Source organism: Meriones unguiculatus, chromosome 7 (assembly GCF_030254825.1).
Source record: "Meriones unguiculatus strain TT.TT164.6M chromosome 7, Bangor_MerUng_6.1, whole genome shotgun sequence".
In the NCBI taxonomy this organism is placed as follows: Eukaryota; Metazoa; Chordata; class Mammalia; order Rodentia; family Muridae; genus Meriones; species Meriones unguiculatus.
Window position 1 is genome coordinate 21,078,719 of NC_083355.1, and position 20,445 is coordinate 21,099,163.

The 20,445-nt window shown below is 48.4% G+C and overlaps 1 protein-coding gene and 1 long non-coding RNA gene across 3 annotated transcripts; one reads left to right on the forward strand and one right to left on the reverse strand.

Moving 5' to 3' along the window:
* Positions 1-4,571: 4,571 nt before the first annotated feature.
* Eif1 (eukaryotic translation initiation factor 1) lies at positions 4,572-6,852 on the reverse strand. 2 transcript variants are annotated; one of them, XM_060386723.1, is made up of 5 exons: positions 6,667-6,852; positions 5,915-6,078; positions 5,697-5,798; positions 5,486-5,602; positions 4,572-5,379 (listed from the first exon to the last, which is right to left on the reverse strand). In XM_060386723.1, the coding sequence occupies exons 1-4, from the start codon at positions 6,695-6,697 to the stop codon at positions 5,528-5,530; spliced, it is 372 nt and encodes a 123-aa protein (XP_060242706.1). In that variant the 5' UTR covers positions 6,698-6,852; the 3' UTR covers positions 4,572-5,379; positions 5,486-5,527. The 2 variants fall into 2 exon arrangements, with proteins under 2 accessions (XP_060242706.1, XP_060242707.1); XM_060386724.1 differs by lacking the exon at positions 5,486-5,602 and having other exon boundaries at positions 6,667-6,849.
* Positions 6,853-9,170: 2,318 nt separating this feature from the next.
* LOC132655136 (uncharacterized) lies at positions 9,171-19,864 on the forward strand. Its single transcript, XR_009592778.1, has 2 exons — positions 9,171-16,400; positions 16,615-19,864. It is a non-coding gene; the product is annotated as an uncharacterized LOC132655136 (long non-coding RNA).
* The last annotated feature ends 581 nt before the right edge of the window (positions 19,865-20,445 follow it).

The window sequence follows — 20,445 nt, forward strand, 5'->3', positions numbered from 1 at the left end:
GGAGTGGGAGTGAGCAGGTACCTATAATGGCAACACTTAGGAGGTCAAGGAGGATTCTAAATTGAAGGTCATTTTCTGTTACACAGAAAGCTCAAGCCGGGTATGGAAGCATACTCCTGTGATCTCAGCACTCAGGGAGGCAGAGGCAGGCAGACCTCTGTGAGTTCTAGACCAGCCTGGTCTACAAAGGGAGTCCAGGACAGCCAAGGCTACGCAGAGAAACCCTGTCTCGAAAAAAAAAATTAAGGCCAGCCTGGACTGCATGAGAATCTGTCCAAACGTAAATAAAAGAAAGAGAGAGAATTGTGGCACTCTGTGGAGGTACATGCTTTTGATCCCAATACTCCTGCAGAGTCAGGTGGATCTTTGTGAGGCCCAGGACAATCTGGTCTAGATATTAAGTTATAGGTGCTATATCCTGGGCCTCATTTTTTTGTTTGTTTGTTTTGTTTATTTGAAATGGGTCTTCTCTCTCTGTGTTGCCCTGGCTGTCTTGGAACTCTCTATGTAGACCAGACTGGCCATGAACTCACCGAGATCTGCTTGCCTCTGCCTCCCTAGTGCTGGGATCAAAGGCGTCTGTGCCACTGTGCTGGGCTGGCCTCAAACTCTTGGTTTCCCTACTCTAGCTTCCTGAGTGCTGGGATTAGACTTGGCTCTGAAGCCCATGTGTGTATTGTGTACATCTGTGCCAGAGTGCATGTATGCATGGGTGTGTGTGTGTGTGGTGTATATATGTGTACATAAGTGTATGCATGTATCCAGAGACCAGAGGTCGACACTGAGTTTTTTACCTCAGTTACTCTCCAGATCTCCACCTCCCTTTTGAGACAGGGCTCCTCACTGATCCAGGAGCTTGCTGACTCTGCCAGGTTGGCTGGCCATCCCCCAGGACTGAGCTATGTGCTATGCCCAGTGTTTAGGTGAGTGCTGGAAACCTGAATGCAGATCTTCAGGTTTCTGTGGCTGGAACTGACTGAGCCACTTCCCTAGCCTATCACTTTTTTGAGATGATGTCTCACTCATACGGTCTTGAGCTTGGCTGTGTCGTCAAGGATGATCTTGAACATCCTGGGTTTCCTTCCTCCACCCCAGTGCCGGGAATACAGACATGCACCACCACATCAGTTTATGTGACGCTGGCACTGGTCCAGGATTTCACACATGCTAAATACACACTCAACCAACTGAACTACATCCTCAGCCCCAGTTTAACATTTTTTTTTTTTTTTGAGGCAGGGCCTCACTCTGTAACCCAGGTTGACCATGCACGCTCAATAATCCTGCCCCAGCCTTCTGAGTGGTAGGATTGCATGAATGAGCCATTCTGCTCAGTTCCAGAACCTCAGTGGAGATTGATGGAGGCGTGACTGTTGACTGGGCCACCATCAGTGATTTTGGTCTCAGCTTCTGGCATATCTCTCATTTATAGACAACTATCCAATCTGCATTTGCTCTCATTTCACTGCAGATCTAAAGAACTGCAGTGGAAGGTGCCTGTGTATAAGAACTAAACAATAAAAACCATTTAAAAACTCCATTAAAAGCCGGGTGGTGGCGGCGCATGCCTTTAATCCCAGCACTCGGGAGGCAGAGGCAAGAGGATCTCTGAGTTCAAGACCAGCCTGGTCTACAGAGCGGGTTCCAGGACAGCCAGAGCTACACAGAGAAACCCTCTCTCGAAAACCTTTAGAGACAGGGTCCTACGATGTTGCTCAAGATGGCCCTAGACTTCTCTGTGACCTTGCCTCCTGGGTAGCTGGGACTACAGACATGAAATACTGTACCCAGCTAGTGCCTCAAAACAAAACAAAATAAAACCCAAAACAACCAACTCTAGCTTGCAGATCCTAACAGGTGTTCTGCTAATCGTATGGTCTAAGCAGGTGTCAAAAGCCTTATTAAATAAACCTTGATAAGATAAAGATTGATTCAGTAGGGTTAGGTGGGTCTAACAAGGTCCAAGTCAGGCAGGGCAGCAGATCTAGAGTGCCGTCTCTAAGGTGAACTGAGAGCTCTCCTACGTCATCAGCTCAGCGTGCAGCCCGCCCCGATGCTTGCTGCCTCTCCTCTCACAGAAATGGAGTGAGAATCAATGGCTGGACACACAGGGTGGCTGTCGCATTTATGCCCCACGCTAACTTACTTTTCAGCGTCTTCCTGTTTCTAACCAATTGTCCGTGATGGGCACAAATTAACCATAAGAAATGATGATTAAAGACAATGTAAACTGCTGTGACCTGGCCTGCCAGGGCTTGATGAATGGCTTGGCAACAGTATCTGTGTCAAAGGGAAGTCAATGCAGTGTTAGGAGATTTTGACCACATTGTGAGGTCCTTGTCGAGAATTAAGTTCAGGGCTTAGAACTGATGGCCTTGTGCATGCTGGGTAAGCACCCTGCCATTGAGCCATATCCCTAGCATACATTCTTATTTATTTATTCATTCATTTATATGTGTGTATGTGTATATATATATATATATATATATATATATATATATATATATATGGTTGTTTTGCCTGCATATGTTGTGTTCCACGTGCATGCAGTACCCTTGAGGCCAGAAGGTGGTTCGGACCCTCTGGAACTAATTACAGATGGTTGTTCGTGGGACCTGAACCCAGGTCTTCTCAAAGAGCAGCCAGTGCTTTTAACCACTGAACCATCTCTCAAGACCCTATTATTTTGTTTTGTTGAGACAGGGTTTTTCTGTGTAACAGGGCCCTTGGCCATCCTGGACTTGCTTAGTAGACCAGGATGGCCTCAAACTCACAGAGATCTGCCTCCCTGAGTGCTGGGATTTCAGGCTGCACTGCCGCTATTGTTTTTAAGATGGAGTCTCACGTACCCCAGGCTGACCTTGAATTCCTGTTCCTCTTGACTGTATCTCTCAAGTTCTGGGATTAAGCTTGTTTTCTATCATGCTTGGTGTTATGCAGTGCTGGGGACTTATTATTTTTCTGAGGAAGGGTCTCACTAAGAAGTTCTGGCTGATGTACAACTCACTAGGTAGGTCAGACTGGTCTCCAGCTCAGATCTGCCTGCCTCTGCCTCTGGAGTGCTGGGATTAAAGGCATGAACCACCACACCTAGCTTCTTAATCCCAGATATTTTAGCCTCAGAAGTTCTATCATACCTCATTTTAAACTTAATAAAATAGCCTGGCAGTGCTGGCCCACTCCTTTAATCCCCACACTTGGGAGGCAGAGACAGGCAGATCTCTGAGTTCGAGGCCAGTCTGGTCTACAAAGACAGTCCAGGACAGCCAAGGCTACACAGAGAAACCCTATTTGGGAAGGAGGGGGAAAAATAGTAAGAGAAAACTCAGAGGTAGATGGATCTCTTTGGGTTCAGGCCTAGTCCACAGAGTACCAGCCGGAGCTACATAGTAAGATCCAGTCTCAAATCAATTTATTCCTGTTTTGTGGGGGCTTTGGGTTCAAATTTTGGTGATGAACTTTCAGTTCAGAAATCCTCAAAAGCCCATTAGACTGGGCATCATTTAACTAATACCCACGGAGATAAATTGTTAATAGGGACTAGAACCCTAACTTGTGACAAGATTCCTAATACACTTAAGGAGCCTGTAAGAGTAAAGCCTTTTATTATGACTGAAGTTCTGAAATCTTACGTATCTCTTCAAGTTAAGTGATCAAGATGGTTTTGTGGCCTCGATGTGTGGTCCCAATTTAAAAGAAACCCTGGAGCTCAGGAACTCCAGGCAAGACAAAAGCCCGCTAAAAGCAATCTCAGCGACAATGGCTTGTTATGATAACCTAATGCCACAAGGGGGCACTGCCGAGACAGCTAACAAGCAAGGTGGTCAATTTTAGCTCCTTCTAGAAGAGGACCTTTGGTCTGTTCATGAACCTGTTTGTATTAGGTTTTCATGGATTCATTTATTTGCAATTCCTAGGATTTCAGGAAAGCTAGGCAAGAGGCCTATTACTGCCCGGTATTCCCAGTCCTTTTGATCTCCTAAATTTTGCATTTACTTTGTAGATTAGGTTTGCTGTCTTGCCTCAGCCTTCAAATGAGGCCAGCATGTTCTACGTTAAGTTCCACGATAGCCAGGGCTAGTTTCTCAGAAAAGTAACAATCTGTGTTAACAATCTGTGTGGGTCATTCCACACGTGCTCAGAGTCCAACTTGTGGGAGTTACCTCTCTCAGGACACTATGAGAATGGGGTCACCCCTAGGCCTCTTGGTCAAGCCTTTTCTTCTGTCATGCCCCCACAATACTCCATGGTTCCCACCACAGAACACTACATAGACCAAGGACTTCTTCCCTGTCTGGTGAATGTAGACATGCAGGCAGAAATATACTCACAGAAATCCCTGTCCTAGAAAAAGGTCCTTGGATGTTTCAGCAAATCCTAACATGTTATACAGAGCAGCTTCCCCCACAGCCACTAAGACTGCATGACTGGCTGCTTGGCTGTCAGGCAGAGTGAACATTTGATGCTGACAGATGGAACGGCACACCTTCGGTGAGGCTTCTCAACTGAGCCCATCTTTGGGATTCCTTTATGCATATAAGCTCATCATGAAATAGAATCTGGACATCAGGTATTTCTGAAAACAAGCTTTATTTAAATAAGGGTTTAAATACATTACATAACATTAAAACTGGAAGGGAAAAGAAAACCAAAAGACCAGTTTGTTTCTTCACGTGGCACTGGGCAGCTGCTGGTACTGAGTTGAAACCTCTACAGCTAGCCACATGACCAATGGCATCAGTTTGGTATTTGTTCCCTTGTCAAAAGTTTAAACCGATACCAGGCTGGCCTCACCCTTCAGCTGTTTCAACACTGCTTAGCTAGGATGTATCTGGTTAAAAGATGACCTCTCTGGAAAGGTGGCCCTTTTCGAATCCTGCCTACCTGGTCAGACACCAGGGCTTCTTTACCGGCAGAGACTCCCTCTAGTGACATGGCTGGTGTGTTACCCATCCTCTGGCTCAACTGGGTTGTTCAAGTGGTGACATTCTCCTAGGGCAGGGGACTCTCTAGAGGAACATCTGAGAAGCTTCTGGGTAAGCCTCCTGGGATCTTGGGGCTCTGGGCGTGGCTGAAACATTGTTATTGCTTTGTTTCAGGCTGGACACTGCCAAGGCTTACTGCTTGACCTTTTTAAATGAGGGACTTCAAGACTAGACAGCATGGCTCTTTTCAGTTTATTGCATGAAGGAGTTACACTAGTCCAAGTTAAAAGCGGACCCCAAATGGTTACATTATACAAGCTGTGAGGTTTTTAAACTTGTGACAAGGGACAGAAGGGAAATTCTACTCATTGCAAGGAAATCCTCACTTAAGCTTCAGAGCCACAAGCACTTAAAACCCATGAACCTTCAGCTGATCGTCCTTAGCCAGTCCAATCTGCAGAGAGAAAAGGACAAAGAGGGTCAAGGCTTACTGTGAATCGACACCAACCACAGGTCTTCCCACTATATCAGGCAAGGGGAATCCAGCAACAAGGGCACACCTGTCAATCCTAACAGGCACAACGGGTCAACTGAGCACACCTTTAAAACTTCGCTCCTGACACCTGCCCCCCAGACGGGAAACTACCGTGCTCGAAAGAAGGGAGACACAAGGGTACCTAAAAGAGCTCAATTGTAAAATTATAGAAAATTTGGAAACCCACAACTCAAAAAAAAGAAAGGCTGACACTGTGAAGGCAGGCCTGAACTCACCTCTATCAGGAACTGGCATATGTTCTTGCGCTGGTCACCCTGTAGCTGAATTACTTCTCCATATTCTGGATGCTCAATTACAGTACCATTGCAGGCAAATTTCTGCAGACACAAAGGGTGTAGAAAGTATGAGGCCATGCAACAGCACTTAATCCCGTTTTGTTTGCACCCCCTTCCCCAGGAGACAGTAAAACATGCTGCTTCAACAGCAAACACACCTTCTTAAAGGCCTTCACTAGTTTCTTTTTATCGTAATCATCAGCGATCCCTTGGACAGTAGTAAGGGTCTTCCTGCCGTTTCTCTGTTGAATTCTTATATGGATATAATCCTCAGTGCCAGCAGGAAGCAGGTCATCACCCTTACTTGCATCAGCAAAGGGGTCTGGGGAGAAACAGTAACAGCGTTAAGAAGCGTCGCGGCCCAGCTGTGGCTTCTCATCTTCTTGGCCGCACAGATGCCCGCACTAAGATCTTCCAGGCTCTGGAGGCGTCCTTTGTTGCCCCTCCCGAAGCCGGTCAGTGCTGGAGAAAGTAGGCCTTTTGCTGTAGGCCCGCCCTCCCTCGGCAGCTGATCACGTGCCGGAGAGCCCTAGCGGGCAGGCAGCGCCCTACCCGGCTGATGCAACCGACCGGAAGCCGAGTGCCCGAGGCGGGGCCTTCCCTCCCCGCGACAACGACGGTGACGTAGAGGACATGACGCAGGGGTGGCGGGAGGGGGCGGGTGTGGCTCGCCGAGAGGCCAGGAGCCATTAGTAAATGCGCCACCCCAGACGCCGGGCCCGCCCAAGGGTTGACCTCCCACCCGTTTCTTCCGGGCACCCCGGGGGGCCGACCCGGGGCGCAGCTCTCGAGCCAACGGGCACCGCCACCCCTCGGGCTCGAGCCAAGGAAGGCCCGCCGAGCTCGGCGGCCTCCCCGAGCTCCGTCCCCTCCACCCCCAACCCGGGCCCGCGACCTTCCCCGGGCTCACCGAAAGAGTGGAGGTTCTGGATAGCGGACATACGATACGATTCCTTTTCCTCGGTGGAAACGGCCTGCGGAAGGCGGCTGCGGGAGAAGGCGGGCGGGGGGGACGGAGCGTCGGGAAGCGAGGGGGCTCGAGGGGGAGGCAGCTGAGTCCTCGGCGGCGGCTCAGTGACTGGGGCGGAGGGGCGGCGCCTGTATTCACTTATATAGCCGCCCCTGTGACGCCAGCGCGCTGCCCTCACGTCCCGGCCCCACCCATGGCGTCCAGCGCCCGGTCGCCCGCGCTTCTGGGCTTCCTATTGGTCGGGGGGCGGAGTCGAGGGGCGGCGCGTGCGCACTGGGTCAGGCCGGGAGAGGGTGTCCTGTTGATTCAGGGAGGGGCGAAGGGGGGGAGGGAGAGCTCGGTCCGCCCGCGCGCTTGCGCAGTGTGGGCGGTAGTTGTCTGGGCGGCTGAGAAACTGGCGGAGGTTTCGAGCGCGCCTGCGCCTGTGGCACCTTCTACCATTTTGACCCTGTTGGGGTGCTGGTACTAGCTCTGACGTGGGTCCTACGGTGAGAGTCGGCTGGCGTTCTTTGGGGGGGGGATAACACGCTTGTCCCCCCAAATTCTGCAGACCTCGGCTATGTCATAGCCCACTCATCAACTCTGCCCTCTCCGCGCTTATTCACAGATTTAGCCATTTCATCGAAGTAAAGGCAGGCGCGGCGGTGCACGCCTCTAACCCTAGCACTCTGGGAGGCAGAGGCAGGCGGATCACCGCAGGCCGCCAAAGTGTTAGAGAAAGCCTGTTGTCAATGAACAACAAAAATAACGAGATCAAAGCCTGAACCTTATGTAGAGTGTCATTTGGATTGGCCCGTTTTAAAACTGGTGACCTAAAGTTGTTTTTTAGGTTAAATCTTACAAGGGAGGGAGTAGTCGCGGAGGTGGGAGTGGGAACCCCAGGAAGATCCAGGCATCAGAGGATGCCTTTTATCCTATAAGCCTGTGTGTGAGGTAAAGCCTTAGGTGACAGGTTAGGTGAAACGTTTCTTTCAAAGCAGTTAATCTTTTTGGTTTTTCGAGACAGGTATTCTTTGTGTAGCTCTGGCTGTCCTGGAACTCGCTCTGTAGACCAGACTGGCCTCGAACTCAGAGATCCTCCTGCCTCTGCCTCCTGAGCGTTGGGGTTAAAGGCGTGCACCACCACCGCCCGTTTAGCAGTTAACCTTCCAATTTATTTAAAAATTTTCTTTTTTTTTTTCTGCAGTGCTTGGAATGGAAAAATAGAGTTAGCTAGACAAGCATTCTACCACTGAACTATATAGTCTCTCAGCTTGTTTATTGAAACACTAGCAGGTGTGAATGGTGAGTAGAAATCAGGGATCTTGGATCCAAAAGCCCTCAGGAGCCGGAGAGATCACATAAAGGAAGAGACTGCCAGGTGTGAGGTAACCGGGTTCATGGGGGGCTAGTGTGAGAAACAGAGGCTGCAGAGGTGGCCAACTACAGTGCCAGACTTTGTTCAAAAGCTCTCCGAAGGGCGGGTGTTTCCGTAGAGTCTCAACTTTAAAAACACGGCCAACTGCTAGGTATGACCGTAAACCCTTGCAATCCCAGCTCTTGGGAGAAGGAAGCAAGAGAAAAGGGGTCAAGGTCAAGTGTGTTCCAGGCTAGACTGGGCTACAGGATAATCCTTTCTTAAAACAAAACAAAACAAAAAAACAACAAAACAAAACCCAGAAAAATAGGCCAAGTGTGGCGGTGCATGCCTTTGATCTCAGTGCTTGTCAGGCAGATCCCTGTGAGTTTGAGGCCCACCAGGTCTACACAATGAGGCTCAGTCTCAAAACAACAAAAAACTGCTGGGCAGTGGTGGCACACGCCTTTAATCCCAGCACTTGGGAAGCAGAGGGAGGTGGATCTCTGAGTTTGAGGCCAGCCTGGTCTCCCAGGACAGTCAAGGCTACACAGACAAACCCTGTCTCAAAAAAAAAAAAAAAAAAAAAAAAAAAAGACAAAGCAGGAAACAACTGCCAAGAGTTGAATTTTGAAAAAAAGCACCATACAATCCCCCCCCCCCCCCAAAAAAAAAGAACCTTGTAGCAAGGTGTAGTGGCTCACGCCTTTGATCCCAGCACTCAGGAGGCAGAGGCAGGCGGCTCTTGGTGAGTTGAAGACTAGCCTGGTCAACATAGTGAGTCCCAGGGCAGCCAGGGCTGTTTGTTACACAGAGAAACACAAACAAACCACAACAAACAAATACACACTCTAAACCAAAGCAACAACAAAATTTGTGTGCTGACAGCCCCATGAGCTGTCAGTTTCTGCCCCGTTGACCTCTCTTACTGTGCTCCTGGAGTTAAAGGCTGGTAGGACAGCCAGAAAATGAACAGACTAGGATCATACCGGATTGGGAGAGGTGCTGGAGAGAGAAATGGGATGATGTGGCAGAGTGACACAGGCTCAGGCTCCTCCTTCAGATGGGGTGGTTAGATAAGGCCCTGGGGAGGAGGTGGCACTGTGGCCTGAACTTACTGGTTGGAAGGGAATCTGCCGAGGAGGAGAGGACAGGAGCTCACCAAACATTCCCTAGGGAGGAAAAGCCGGGTGGATGTGAAAGGATTTTATTTATTTATTTAATTTTTGGGGGGTGTCTGGGGATTGAGTCCAAGGTCTTGCATGTGCTAGGCAAGTGCTCTAGTCCTGAAAGCTTTTTTTTTTTTTTTTGAAAGGTGTACTTGTTTTGGGGGCTGGTCAAGAGCACTGGCTACTCTTTAAGAGAACCCCAGTTCTAGTGCCACGCCCCACCTGGTAGCTCACAGGGGTCTGTGACTCTGGTCCCAGGAGGTCTGACATTCTTCTGGCCCGCACGCATGTGGTGGGAAGGCTGATACACAGGCAAAGCACCCCCATACAGAAAAATCACGGTAAGCGAAGGCAAAAGCGGAAAAAAAGGATTACTAGGTATGGATGTTCGCCTGCGTGTGCATGCCTGATGCCTTCAGAGACCGGAAAAGGATGCTGGATCCCCTGAACTGGGGTATGACTGGCACCATGTGGGTACTAGGAATGGAACCTGGGTCCTCTGCAAGAACAGTAAGTGCCCTTAACTGCTGTGCCACCTCTCCAGCACCCCTAAAAAGTTTGCTTTGATGCCTGTTGACTAAATGATTGACACCTTGCACCCCAATCCCATTTTTTTTTTTTTTTAATTTTTTAATTAATTACAGTTTTTTTCCACTTGGTTATCCCAGCTGTAGCCCTCTCCCTCATTCCCTCCCAATCCCACCCTCCCTCATCTCCTCCCATGACCCTCTCCTCTCCAAGTTCCTTTTTATTTAAGTTAAGCGTGGTTTTCTTTTTCTATTAAGATTTATTTAGTTCATTATGTATACAATATTCTGCCTGCGTGCACACCTGCATGCCAGAAGAGGGCGCCAGATCTCACTATAGATGGTTGTGAGCCACCATGCGGTTGCTGGGAATTGAACTCAGGACCTCTGGAAGAGCAAGCAGTGCTCTTAACCTCTGAGGCATCTCTCTAGCCCGTCTATTTATTTATTTATTTATTTATTTATTTATTTATTTATAGGAAGGGTGTTATGTAGCCTTGGCTGCCTCTTAACTCCTGATTCTTAGCCTCCAACTCCCGAATGTTTAAGTTTAGGATCTGCCCCGTGGAGTAAAGGCTCTAAACACTATTTAGATTAAATAATTCAGCTCCCTTGATGTCAGGAAAGGGAATGCTATAAGTCATGTGCATCTCAATACCATTCACCCGGGGTCTGAGAAGCTGCAGGCCCAGGCTTGCCAGCCTGGGGACCTTTACACACTCACGCCGATGTGGCTCTGCCGGAGAGATCTACCCAGAGTCGAATTCTCTATGTTGTATGAGACCGGAATCTCATCTCCTCCCCCCACAGACATAGCAATTGTCTCAGTACCAGTTTTTTGAATAAGGTCCACCCTCACAGGCCTTTTCTAACTCCTCTTTGCACCTATGTGTAGGCCCATTTATCTCTGAACCACGCTTCCATTTTGTTCTTTAGAATCCTCCTGTCTGTCCCTGGTTCTCAGTCTCTCTTTAGTCCCTGCTCGTCACTGGGCCCCTCATTCTCTCTACGACAGCAGTTCTAGGAGGCTGCCCCAGCTTTCTCTAAGATGAGCTCCTCCCTTTCTTGGAATGTGATCTTCTGTCCTCTGGGTTTGGCATCTTCCAGGCTCCCCCAGGCTTACCCGGGATGTCCCCGGTCTGGGAAGATTGCTTTCTTAACCTCAAATTTGGTCGTATTCATTTTGGTGTTATGAGACAGGGTCTCAAGTAACTAGGCTGGTCTTGAACTCACCATGTAAGGCAGGCTTTTAACTCCTGATCCTCCTGTACCTACCTCTAAAGTGCTGGGATTATAGACATGCATCATCATGCCTGGCATAATGGTATTTATCATGACGTAATGTGTCTGCCTGTATTTTGGACCAGCTACATAATTTGCTAGCCACACTATTAAAATGGAAACAAAAAGGCCTTGGTTCAAAGCAGTTAAAGGTTCAAGACAGGGACAGCAGGGCATAAATTAAGTGCCCTGTAAATGAGGGCACTAACATAGGTCACATGACCTTGGATCTGGCACCACCTCTTCCCTTGCATTCCTGCTAGGCTGTAAGCTTTAGGAACAGAACAGTCTGTCTGCTCCACCCTGTGTTGAAGGTGGTGGATGGACATGTAGGCATCCATTGTAGATGTTCAGTTAATAGGAACGGCCAACGCCTGGCTACAGGCTGACTTCCGCCTCTCCCAGGGTCTGGGAACGTCGGAGTGAGGAGAATCGCTTTCTCCAGGTCTGAGTCTAGGTCTCAAAGGGAACTCCAGGGCCTGGCCTGATGCGCAGCAGGGACAGTGGTCCTCCCTAAGTGGCTTTCCCAGCTCTTCTTGTAGGCACTTGGGCCTCTGGAGCCCATGTGCATGCCTGGTGTGTGAGCGTCTGCTTCCAGATCTGACCTCCCTGCTTGTAAACAGTGATTGCCACACATACACTTTGCCCCAGGTGGGATACAGGTGAGAGGGCGGGTGGCAGGGAGTTAGAGATTGCTTTTTCTGAGAAGCGCCAGCTCTTCTCCCGGCCCTGCAGAGGTCCGATGGGTAATTAAAAGCAGGATAAAAGCCCGCCACCCCCAGCTTCACGTTGCATCTGGCTCCGTCATAATGACGTCGTCAGTCAACTGTCTGCTGCTGTAGAGCAGCCTCTAGAAGTTGCCATGGCCCTTAAAACTGAAGGCCTGCCCTGCCTCTGTGACCGGCCTGTTCTCAGTATCAATGTCCCCCTCAGCCGTCTTGGATCCCAAAGGCCTGGACAGACCAATCCCATACAGCATAGGGCAGAAATGCTCCCTAAACAGCAGAGACCTTCTTAGCCTTCACCAAGCTCTGCATAGCCAGTCCAGAGGTAAGGTCAGAGGTCATGATCAACTTGACCTCTACCAGATCAAGAACAACTGAAACAAAGACTGATGATGGCTGTAGACCATTAAACATCTGTTCTTCTCAGCATGGTCAAGCTGAGAGTTCCTTCACCAACCAGTAACTCACAGAGCTCTAACTGCCTGTGCTGGGATTAAAGGTGTGCACTATGGTACTGTTTTATTTTTTTTTTTTGACAAATTCCTAGGTGGCCTAGGCTGACTTTGAACTCCTAAGTATCTGAGGACTCCACATCTAACGTATTGAGACTGTAGTCATGTGCAAACCGTGCCTGGCTTGAGAAGCAATATTGCTATTTTTATTTTATTTTTAATCTTTGAGGCAATATCTCATGGAACTGTATTTGTAGACCAGGCTGGCCTAGAACTCAGAGAGACACATCTAATTTCTGCCTTCTGCCTCCCAAGTGCTGGGATTAAAGGTGTGTGCTGCCATACCCACCTTCATTTTTTTGTTTTTATTTTTATTTTTTTTGACACAGGGTCTCAGATAATTCAGGCTGACTCATGTTCCTCTTTCCTCCACTTTCTGAGTGCTATAAGTACTATGCTTGCCTTTCCTTTTCCTTCCTTCCTTCCTTCCTTCCTTCCTTCTTCTTCAGTTTTTAGACACAGGGTTTCTCTGTGTAGCTCTGGCTGTCCTGTCTCACTCTGTAGACCAGGCTGGCTTTGAACTCACTGAGATCAGTCTGCCTCTGCCTTCTGAGTGCTGGGCCTAAAGGTGTGAGCCACCACCACATGGCTCATTTATCCATTCACCAACCCACCTACCCACTTGCGTATCCATCCACCCATCCACCCACCCATCCATCCACCCACCCACCCATCCAGTCTATCTGTCTATCATCTATCTATCCATCCATCTATCTATCTGTCTGTCTGTCTGTCTGTCTGTCTGTCTATTATGTGCTGTGGTTGTGCATCCCAGGCTTGTTTCTGCCTCAGCCTCCCTGGCCCTTCCCATCAGCCTTCAGATGACCTGATTCTCTTATCTGGATTCTACTTCTATTTCCTGTAGAACAACCAGGCAATGTGTAGCCTGATGTAAAGTCCAAAGCTCTAGCTGTCAGGTCAGCATCGTTTCCACGAAAAGTCTTCTGGGGTCCACCTTTCTGGCTCTGCGCTTGTCCCTGCTCTAGGAACTTATGGCATTATTACAGATCTGGATCGAGTTCTTTGAACATGAACTACGCCCTGCTGGGCACCTCAAGGCAGGGCAGGAGCCCAGCTCTATAGTAAGTAATCTCAATATCAGGTAGGCCACCCCTTGCCTGACTGGTACCTGCCAGCTTTCAATTTCCTATCCTGCTCCATGGGACCAATGACATCCTTCTTTTTAGGCTCACTGAAGGAATTTATGGAGTATAATACCAGTATAAGCATACACATGTAGGGGCTGGAGCGATGGCTTGGCGGTTAAGAGCACTGGCTGCTCTTTCTAGTGGTCCAGGGTTTAATTCCCAGCACCCACATGGCAGCTCCCAACTGTGTATAACTCCAAGATCTGACACCTTCACACAGACATGCAGGCAGGCAAAATACCAGTACACATAAGAGTAAATAAAATTTCCAAAAAAGGATGCAAATGTGAAGTTTTGAAATGACTAAATAGATCCTGCCGGTTTGCCAGAGGAGAGAGCTTCCAAGAGCATCAAATAGACGGGAATGGAGCTGAGGTGGGCTTCTCTTCACAGTGATCCTTTAGGGAGGATTCTCTGGCTTCCGTGGCCTTGATAAAATTCCCTAGGGCCCCAAATGTGGCGCCAGAGCAGGAGAGGCTTTTGCCAGCAAGGGGTGGTATTCTCTAGGGAGGAAAATAAGTATCTCCATGGTAACCAGAGAAGATGGATGATGTGATCCAAGGGACCTCCCTGAGTTCTCTTACTTCTGCAGGAAGCACTGTGACTGAGAGAATCCTGAGGAGGGTGGAACCCCTGTCACTCTCACGATTGGCTTTCTGAGCAGCCTGCTGGGGTGCCAGTTGGCAAAGATTTCACTTGACTTGGAGAAAAATCTAATCAGGGAGAGGTGTCTCTCGCGGCTCTTACTTGGGACCTCCTGCCCACGAATGTAAATGACTGGAATAGTTGCCTCTACTCCCCACCCACTCAGAAGGTCCCAGTGAACGAATGTTGCTATTCTTGCCACTTGGGAAACCCAGGCCTGCTGCAGCCCTGACCCAGGCAGCAGGACCTGCATGCCACCTGGGACTCCTCTAGCCGGTGCTGGGGAGGGTCGGAGGGAACCTCAGGGGATGCTAGCAGGTTCTCTCCCTGGAGCTAGGTGGTGAAACATAAGGTCTACCCCAGCGCCAGAGGGGGCTTGTGTGCGTGTTATAATTTCTCCCTCCCTCTCCCTGCAGCCCAGACAATTTCTCCCTTGTATTCACTTTCCCTGCCCTTGTCAGGGACTCACTTCTGCCCACTCACATTGGAATTCAGCTCTGTTCTTTCTCTTAAGAAGTACATTTAAAAGTACTTAATTCGTGAATTAATTTGTGGGCGAGGCTTGCCACAGTATCCGTGTTGAAGAGGACAAATTACAGGGTTTACTTCTTTTTCTTTCTTTTTTCCTTCTTTCGTTCATTTGTTCTAGAAAGGAGTTATAGGTGTTTGTGAGCTATCTTTCCAGCCCAAGGTTTGGTTCTTGCCCTCCACCATCTGGGTCCCTGGGATCAAAATTGGGTGGCAGGTACCTTGTGCTGGCTAGTTTTGTGCCAACTCGATACAAGCTGAAGTCATTTTGGAAGAAGGAGCCTGGAACTCGTTCTGTAGACCAGGCTGGCCTTGAACTGAGAGATCCACCTCCCTCTGCCTCCCGAGTGCTGGGATCAAAGGTGTGCGCCACCACCTCCCTGTGGGAGTAATATTTTTGATTGACTCTAAGGGCAGCTTCAGGAATTCTTACCTGGAAGTATTAAAGGGCCAAGGAGCTGTGACTGGGGAGGTCACAGGCTCAAGGGGGGGGGGGAGAACCCAGTATTCCAGTATTATTATGCTAAGCAGACACAGAATTAAAACGGCTTCTAATGGCTTATGGGGTCAGAGCACCTCAAAGCTCTCACCAGTGTGTGGCTTCTCTCTTCTGTAGGGATCAGTGAACCCCAAAAGATTCAAGACCGACAGAGGACAAAAGACTGAAGTGTTCAGCACTAAATCAGACATTTGTATCGGGGATTCTTTTTTTTTTTGGGTCGAGATAGGGTTTCTCTGTGTAGCCTTGGCTGTCCTGGACTCACTTTGTAGACTAGGTTGCCCACGACCTCACAGAGATCCATCCGCCTGTCCCTGCCTTCCCTGAGCACTGGGATTATAAAGGTGCACCACCACCCAGCGGCTCAGGGATCTCTGGAGACAAGAGAGGGACATTCGTAAGAGCCGGATGTGACGGATGATTTCTAGGATGACAGCATTTCCCAGACACAACAGGGGAGGCGCGCATGTTAGTTCGCAGAAGTTGTGACGGCATGCACAAGCCCTGGGCAAGCTGCGGCAGATGAAATCCCAGCACAGAGGGCAGTGTGAGACGGAAGGGGTTGGACAGGAAATCCCACCACCACGTAGGGAGCTATTAGCATTGGCTAGCTGCTGGGAGAGGGAGAGCCAATTTAAAGAAGAATAAACAAATTAAAAAAACAAAACCCTGGGGAGGTTGACCACACACCAGGCCTCACTCTCAAGATTAGCTGGGCAACACAAACTGGACTCAGTAGGAAAGGTAAAAAAAGAAAGAAAAAAAAAATCTCCAAGTCGGGTGGGAGGGGATGGGAGGTTTGAGACGGTGGTAACGGAGGGGTTGAGGGGGTGAATATATCCAAAGTGCATCCTCTGGCTGAAGAAGCCCCGACTCAACACCTTTCACCCCACCTCCAACTTTCCCAGCGCACCTACCTTTCCCTCCCTCTTAAAGCCAATCCTTTACCCGAGTTTCTGAAGACAGAACTGTGGGGTCCATAGCCCCCTTCCGTCTCCTCAGGACCAGCCCTTGAATAAATGAGACACCCTTTACCTCAGTGTTCAGCTCTCTCTCCGCTCTAGGCCTTTGGATGTGGAGTGGGCAGACTTGATCTGGGGACCCGTTCAACATGTTCATTTTCCTTTATCTTTAAGTAATTTAATTTTGCGTGTATGTGTGTATGCCCGAGTGCATGCATGTACAAGCGCGTGAAGGCCTGTCGCCTATGGAGGTCGGAAGAGGGTGTCAGATGCCCTGGAACTGAACCACCATCTGGGTTCTGGAAACCAAACCTCCATCCTCTGCAGGAGCAACAAGCGCTGGTAACCATTGGAGCATGTCTCCAGCCCCACATTTTTATAAGTTGTTCTTTTTTTACATAATCTCCTGTGCCTTGGGATAAGCTGATGAATTTGGGAGCTACCTTTGTTGCCTTGACTTGTCATTTGACTGGAGGACGGGGAGGCTGCCCATCTTGCAGGACTTGGAGGATAACTACCAATGATAGATCCAAGAGTGGATTCTCTCTCGCCACAGAACTGAACCCAGCGGGGCCTTGTGTTACGACGCCTATAAAATCCCAGCACTCTGAAGGCTGAGGCCCTGGGAGTACAAGTTCAAGGCCAGCCTGGGCTACACAACGATGACCTGTCTCAAAACAAAAAAAAACAAAAAACTATAACACAAATGACTTTCATGTGCACATGGCTTGAGTAATATGTATTATATAGTTATATGAAAGTTTATCTTATTATTATTTTTTAAACAAAGTCTCATTGCGTAGCCCTGGTTGGCCTAGAACTTGCTACATAGACCAGACTGGCCTCGAACTCACAGAGATCTGCCTGCCTCTTCCTACGAGTGCTGGGATTAAAGGTGTGCACCATCATGCTCAGCCTTTGAGTAATCTAATAAACTAAGAATATTTATCATTTAGTAACGATGGATATTCTACCTTAATTTACTAGTTTACTAAGCTTATGTGATATCTTTTATTTTTTCTGCAGTGCTAGGAATGGAGTCCATGCTAGGAAAGTAGGCACTACTGTTGAGAGAAACCCCAGCCCTTTACAATGTTTTCGTCCTTTTTTCTTTCTTCCTTTTTCCTTCCTTCCTTCCTAAGACAAAAATCTCATGTATCCTAGGCTGGCCTTAAACTTGCTATGTAGAGAAAGATGACCTTAATTTTTTGATCCTCCTGTCTCCATCTCTTCCAAGTACTGGCATAAATAAATAAAATTTGTCAACAAGAAAAATTAGTTATCCGTTCAGTGGTGCCAACTGGTGTGATACTGGGAAGGTGGAGACAGAAGGGTCTAGATTTCAACCCCAACCGAGGCAACATAGCTCAAAACGTAACAGTCCGTCAGGCTGGCAAGGTGGCTCAGGGGGGCAAAGGTGCCTGCTGCTATGCAAGCCGGACAACCTGAGTTTTCTTCCTGGAACCCACCGGAAGGAGAGGAGCTGGGATGGAGTTTGAGACTACGGGAAAAGACCACAGACTCAATTCAAATTAAAATTAGTTAAATTTATTAACACTGCTAGCAGGACAGCAGTCTCTGAGGCAAACTTGAGATTGCGGTGTGAAAAGGGCTGATGGAAGGACTTTTAAAGAGGAAAACTGCAAGAAGACTTTTAGTGTCTGCATAAGCAAGCCAGGAGCTGCTGTGTTCTGCCAAGATTAGGTAGTCAAGGCAACCTCAAAATAGTCCTTGAATGTCTGCATAAGTAGGTTCCAGACACCCCCCCCCAATCAGTCATATCATAACAAGTAGGTGGCCATGGCTGTGTAATTTTAGGTGGGGGACAAGGAGTAGAACTCACCTTCCAGAAATGTTGAGTCAGAATCAAACAGCTATTAGGTACCAAGACAGATGCCTAGCACAAAATGGAATTTCTTTAGACATCACAAAGCAACTGCACAAAGTTGCCCTCTGACCTCCACAGGCATGCCGTGGCACAGAAGCCCATGCACAACACACACACACATCATCTGTTTACACTAGTGATAATAAATAATAATAATAATAATAATAACTCAGAAGCAGCCACCACCACCACACCACCAGCCAAAGCAACTGGATATGACAGTAAATCGTTTTACTTAGTGTTAAATCTGCCTTTAAAAACATTTTTGGGCACGGTGGTGCATGTCTTTAATCCCTGCACTCGGGAGATGAAGCCACGAAGATCTCTGTGAGTTTGAGGCTGACCTGGTCTACAAATGAGTTCCAGGACAGTCAGAGCCATGTAGAGCGAGACCTTGTCTCAAAACAATTAAAAAAAAAAGATTTTTCTCTGAGGGGGTTTGTGGGGATCAGGTATGGTGATGCTGACATGATCTACACAGAATTCTAGAATTCTAGCTTGTAACAGGGCCCCAGACCTTAGACGGCCCTGAGACCTTAGCATGACTGACTCCATGATGAAAGTGCCATGCGGGACCTAAAACTCAGCATGCAGACAGCACCGCCTGCTAAGACGAAAGCAAAGACCCAACCCACCAAAGTGCATAGCACCGGGAAAGTTTCTATACCTTGATTTTTAGCTTCAGCAGTTCCTCTTCTGGATTATCTGTGCTTGTTAACTGAAGTATGCCAACTCAGAACATGTGGTTTTATGTGTGTGTGTGTGTGCTTTTAAAAGCTTACCCTTAGAAGGGCTCACGGCTGCACTGGGATCCAGAACATTCCAGTGTAGGCAAGCATTGACCGGCTAATAAAGCCTTTCTGTTAGCTTAAATCTAGATCCCAGCAGTCTCCTCTGGTGAATACCCCACAATACAGATTAGCTACAGCTATGTAGTGATACCCTGTCTTGAATTTGTTTGTTTGTTTTGTTTTCTTTTCCAGTGTGGGAAGGGGCTGGGGAGATGATGCAACAGTTAAGACCATTGGCTGCTCTTGCAAAAGATTCAGGTTCCGTTCCTGGCACCTGCATGGATGCTCACGACTGTCTGCAGTGCCAGGGATCCTGATGCCCCCCCTTTTATGACCTTTTTTTTGGGGGGGTATCGCATGTGGCTTACATACAGGTGCACATGCAGGTGAGACCCCAATACACATAAAATACTAAAATAAAAGAAATTCTCTAAAAATATGTCAGGCCGAGGGATGGCTTAAAAGTTAAGGGTGCTTGCTTCTCTTCCAGAATACATGGAAGTCAAGCATTCATGCCTGGCTACTCACAACTGCCTAGAACTTGAGCCCCAGGGAATCCTTGTTCCCCTCTGGCCTCTTAGGGCACCCCCACACATGTGCACACACACCCCCTTCACACACACATACACACACGTAAAATAAACTAATGCGGCTGAGCCTGGTGGCATTTGCCTTTCTTTAATCCCAGCATTCAGGAGGCAGATCTCTGAATTCCAGGCCAGTCTGGTCTACATACCAAGTTTTGGGCTAGCTGGGACTGCTTAGTGAAGTCCCCATCTCCAAGGGAAAACGAAAAACAACAAAAACAGAACCTTTATTTATTTGTTTATTTGTTTATTTGGAGACAGGCTCTCTCTGTGTAGCCCTGGCTGACCTAGAATGCGCTCTGTAGACCAGGATGGCCTCAAATGTAGAAATCTGCCTGCCTCTGCCTCCTGAATGCTGGGATTAAAGGACACACCGCCACCACTGCCCAGCTCAGAAAAAGATAAAATCTTAAAAACTTCCTAGGGCTGGTTAGGTTGCTCAGTGACCGAGGGCTCACCCAGCATTTGATCCCCAGCTCTGAAAACGAGAAAAAGTAAAAGAATAAAAACATCTAAAGTCTCTCTGATGCTTTAACTAAACCAATGTAAGTGACTTTATGGCTTGAATTACGACACGTCTCCTCATGTGTTGGGGGCGGGGCTTGTTTGCAGTGAATGGGCTTTTGGGAAGTGATGGGGTCCTGAGGGCTCTGACTTCATAATCACGATAGATTTTTGACATTGTTAAAAATTGGGAGGTGGCGGGAGGGTTACAGAGCGAGTCCCGGGTGGAGGAAATAGGCGACGGAGCTCGCCTTTGTTATATTCTCTCTCTTCCCCTTCTTGTCCCTCCATCATGTCCTCCCACTCCTATTCCTGGCTGCTGGGAGACCAGTTCTTCTGTCCCTCACATGGTCCTCAGGCTGAGGCTTGCTTCAGGCCGTTGCAGTGGAAGCAGCTGACAGACATTTCTCAAAGCGTGGGTTAAAATAAACCTCTTCTCCTTTAAAACCGTTTCTCACATTAAAAAACAAAACAAACCACAAAACCTGAGCCCGAAGCGGCGGTACAGGCCTTTGACCCCAGCATTCAGGTGACAGAGGCAGGAGGATCTTTGTGAGTTCAAGGCCGGCCTGGTCTACCTGTTGAACTTCCGAACAGCTTCAGAACAGCCAAGGCTG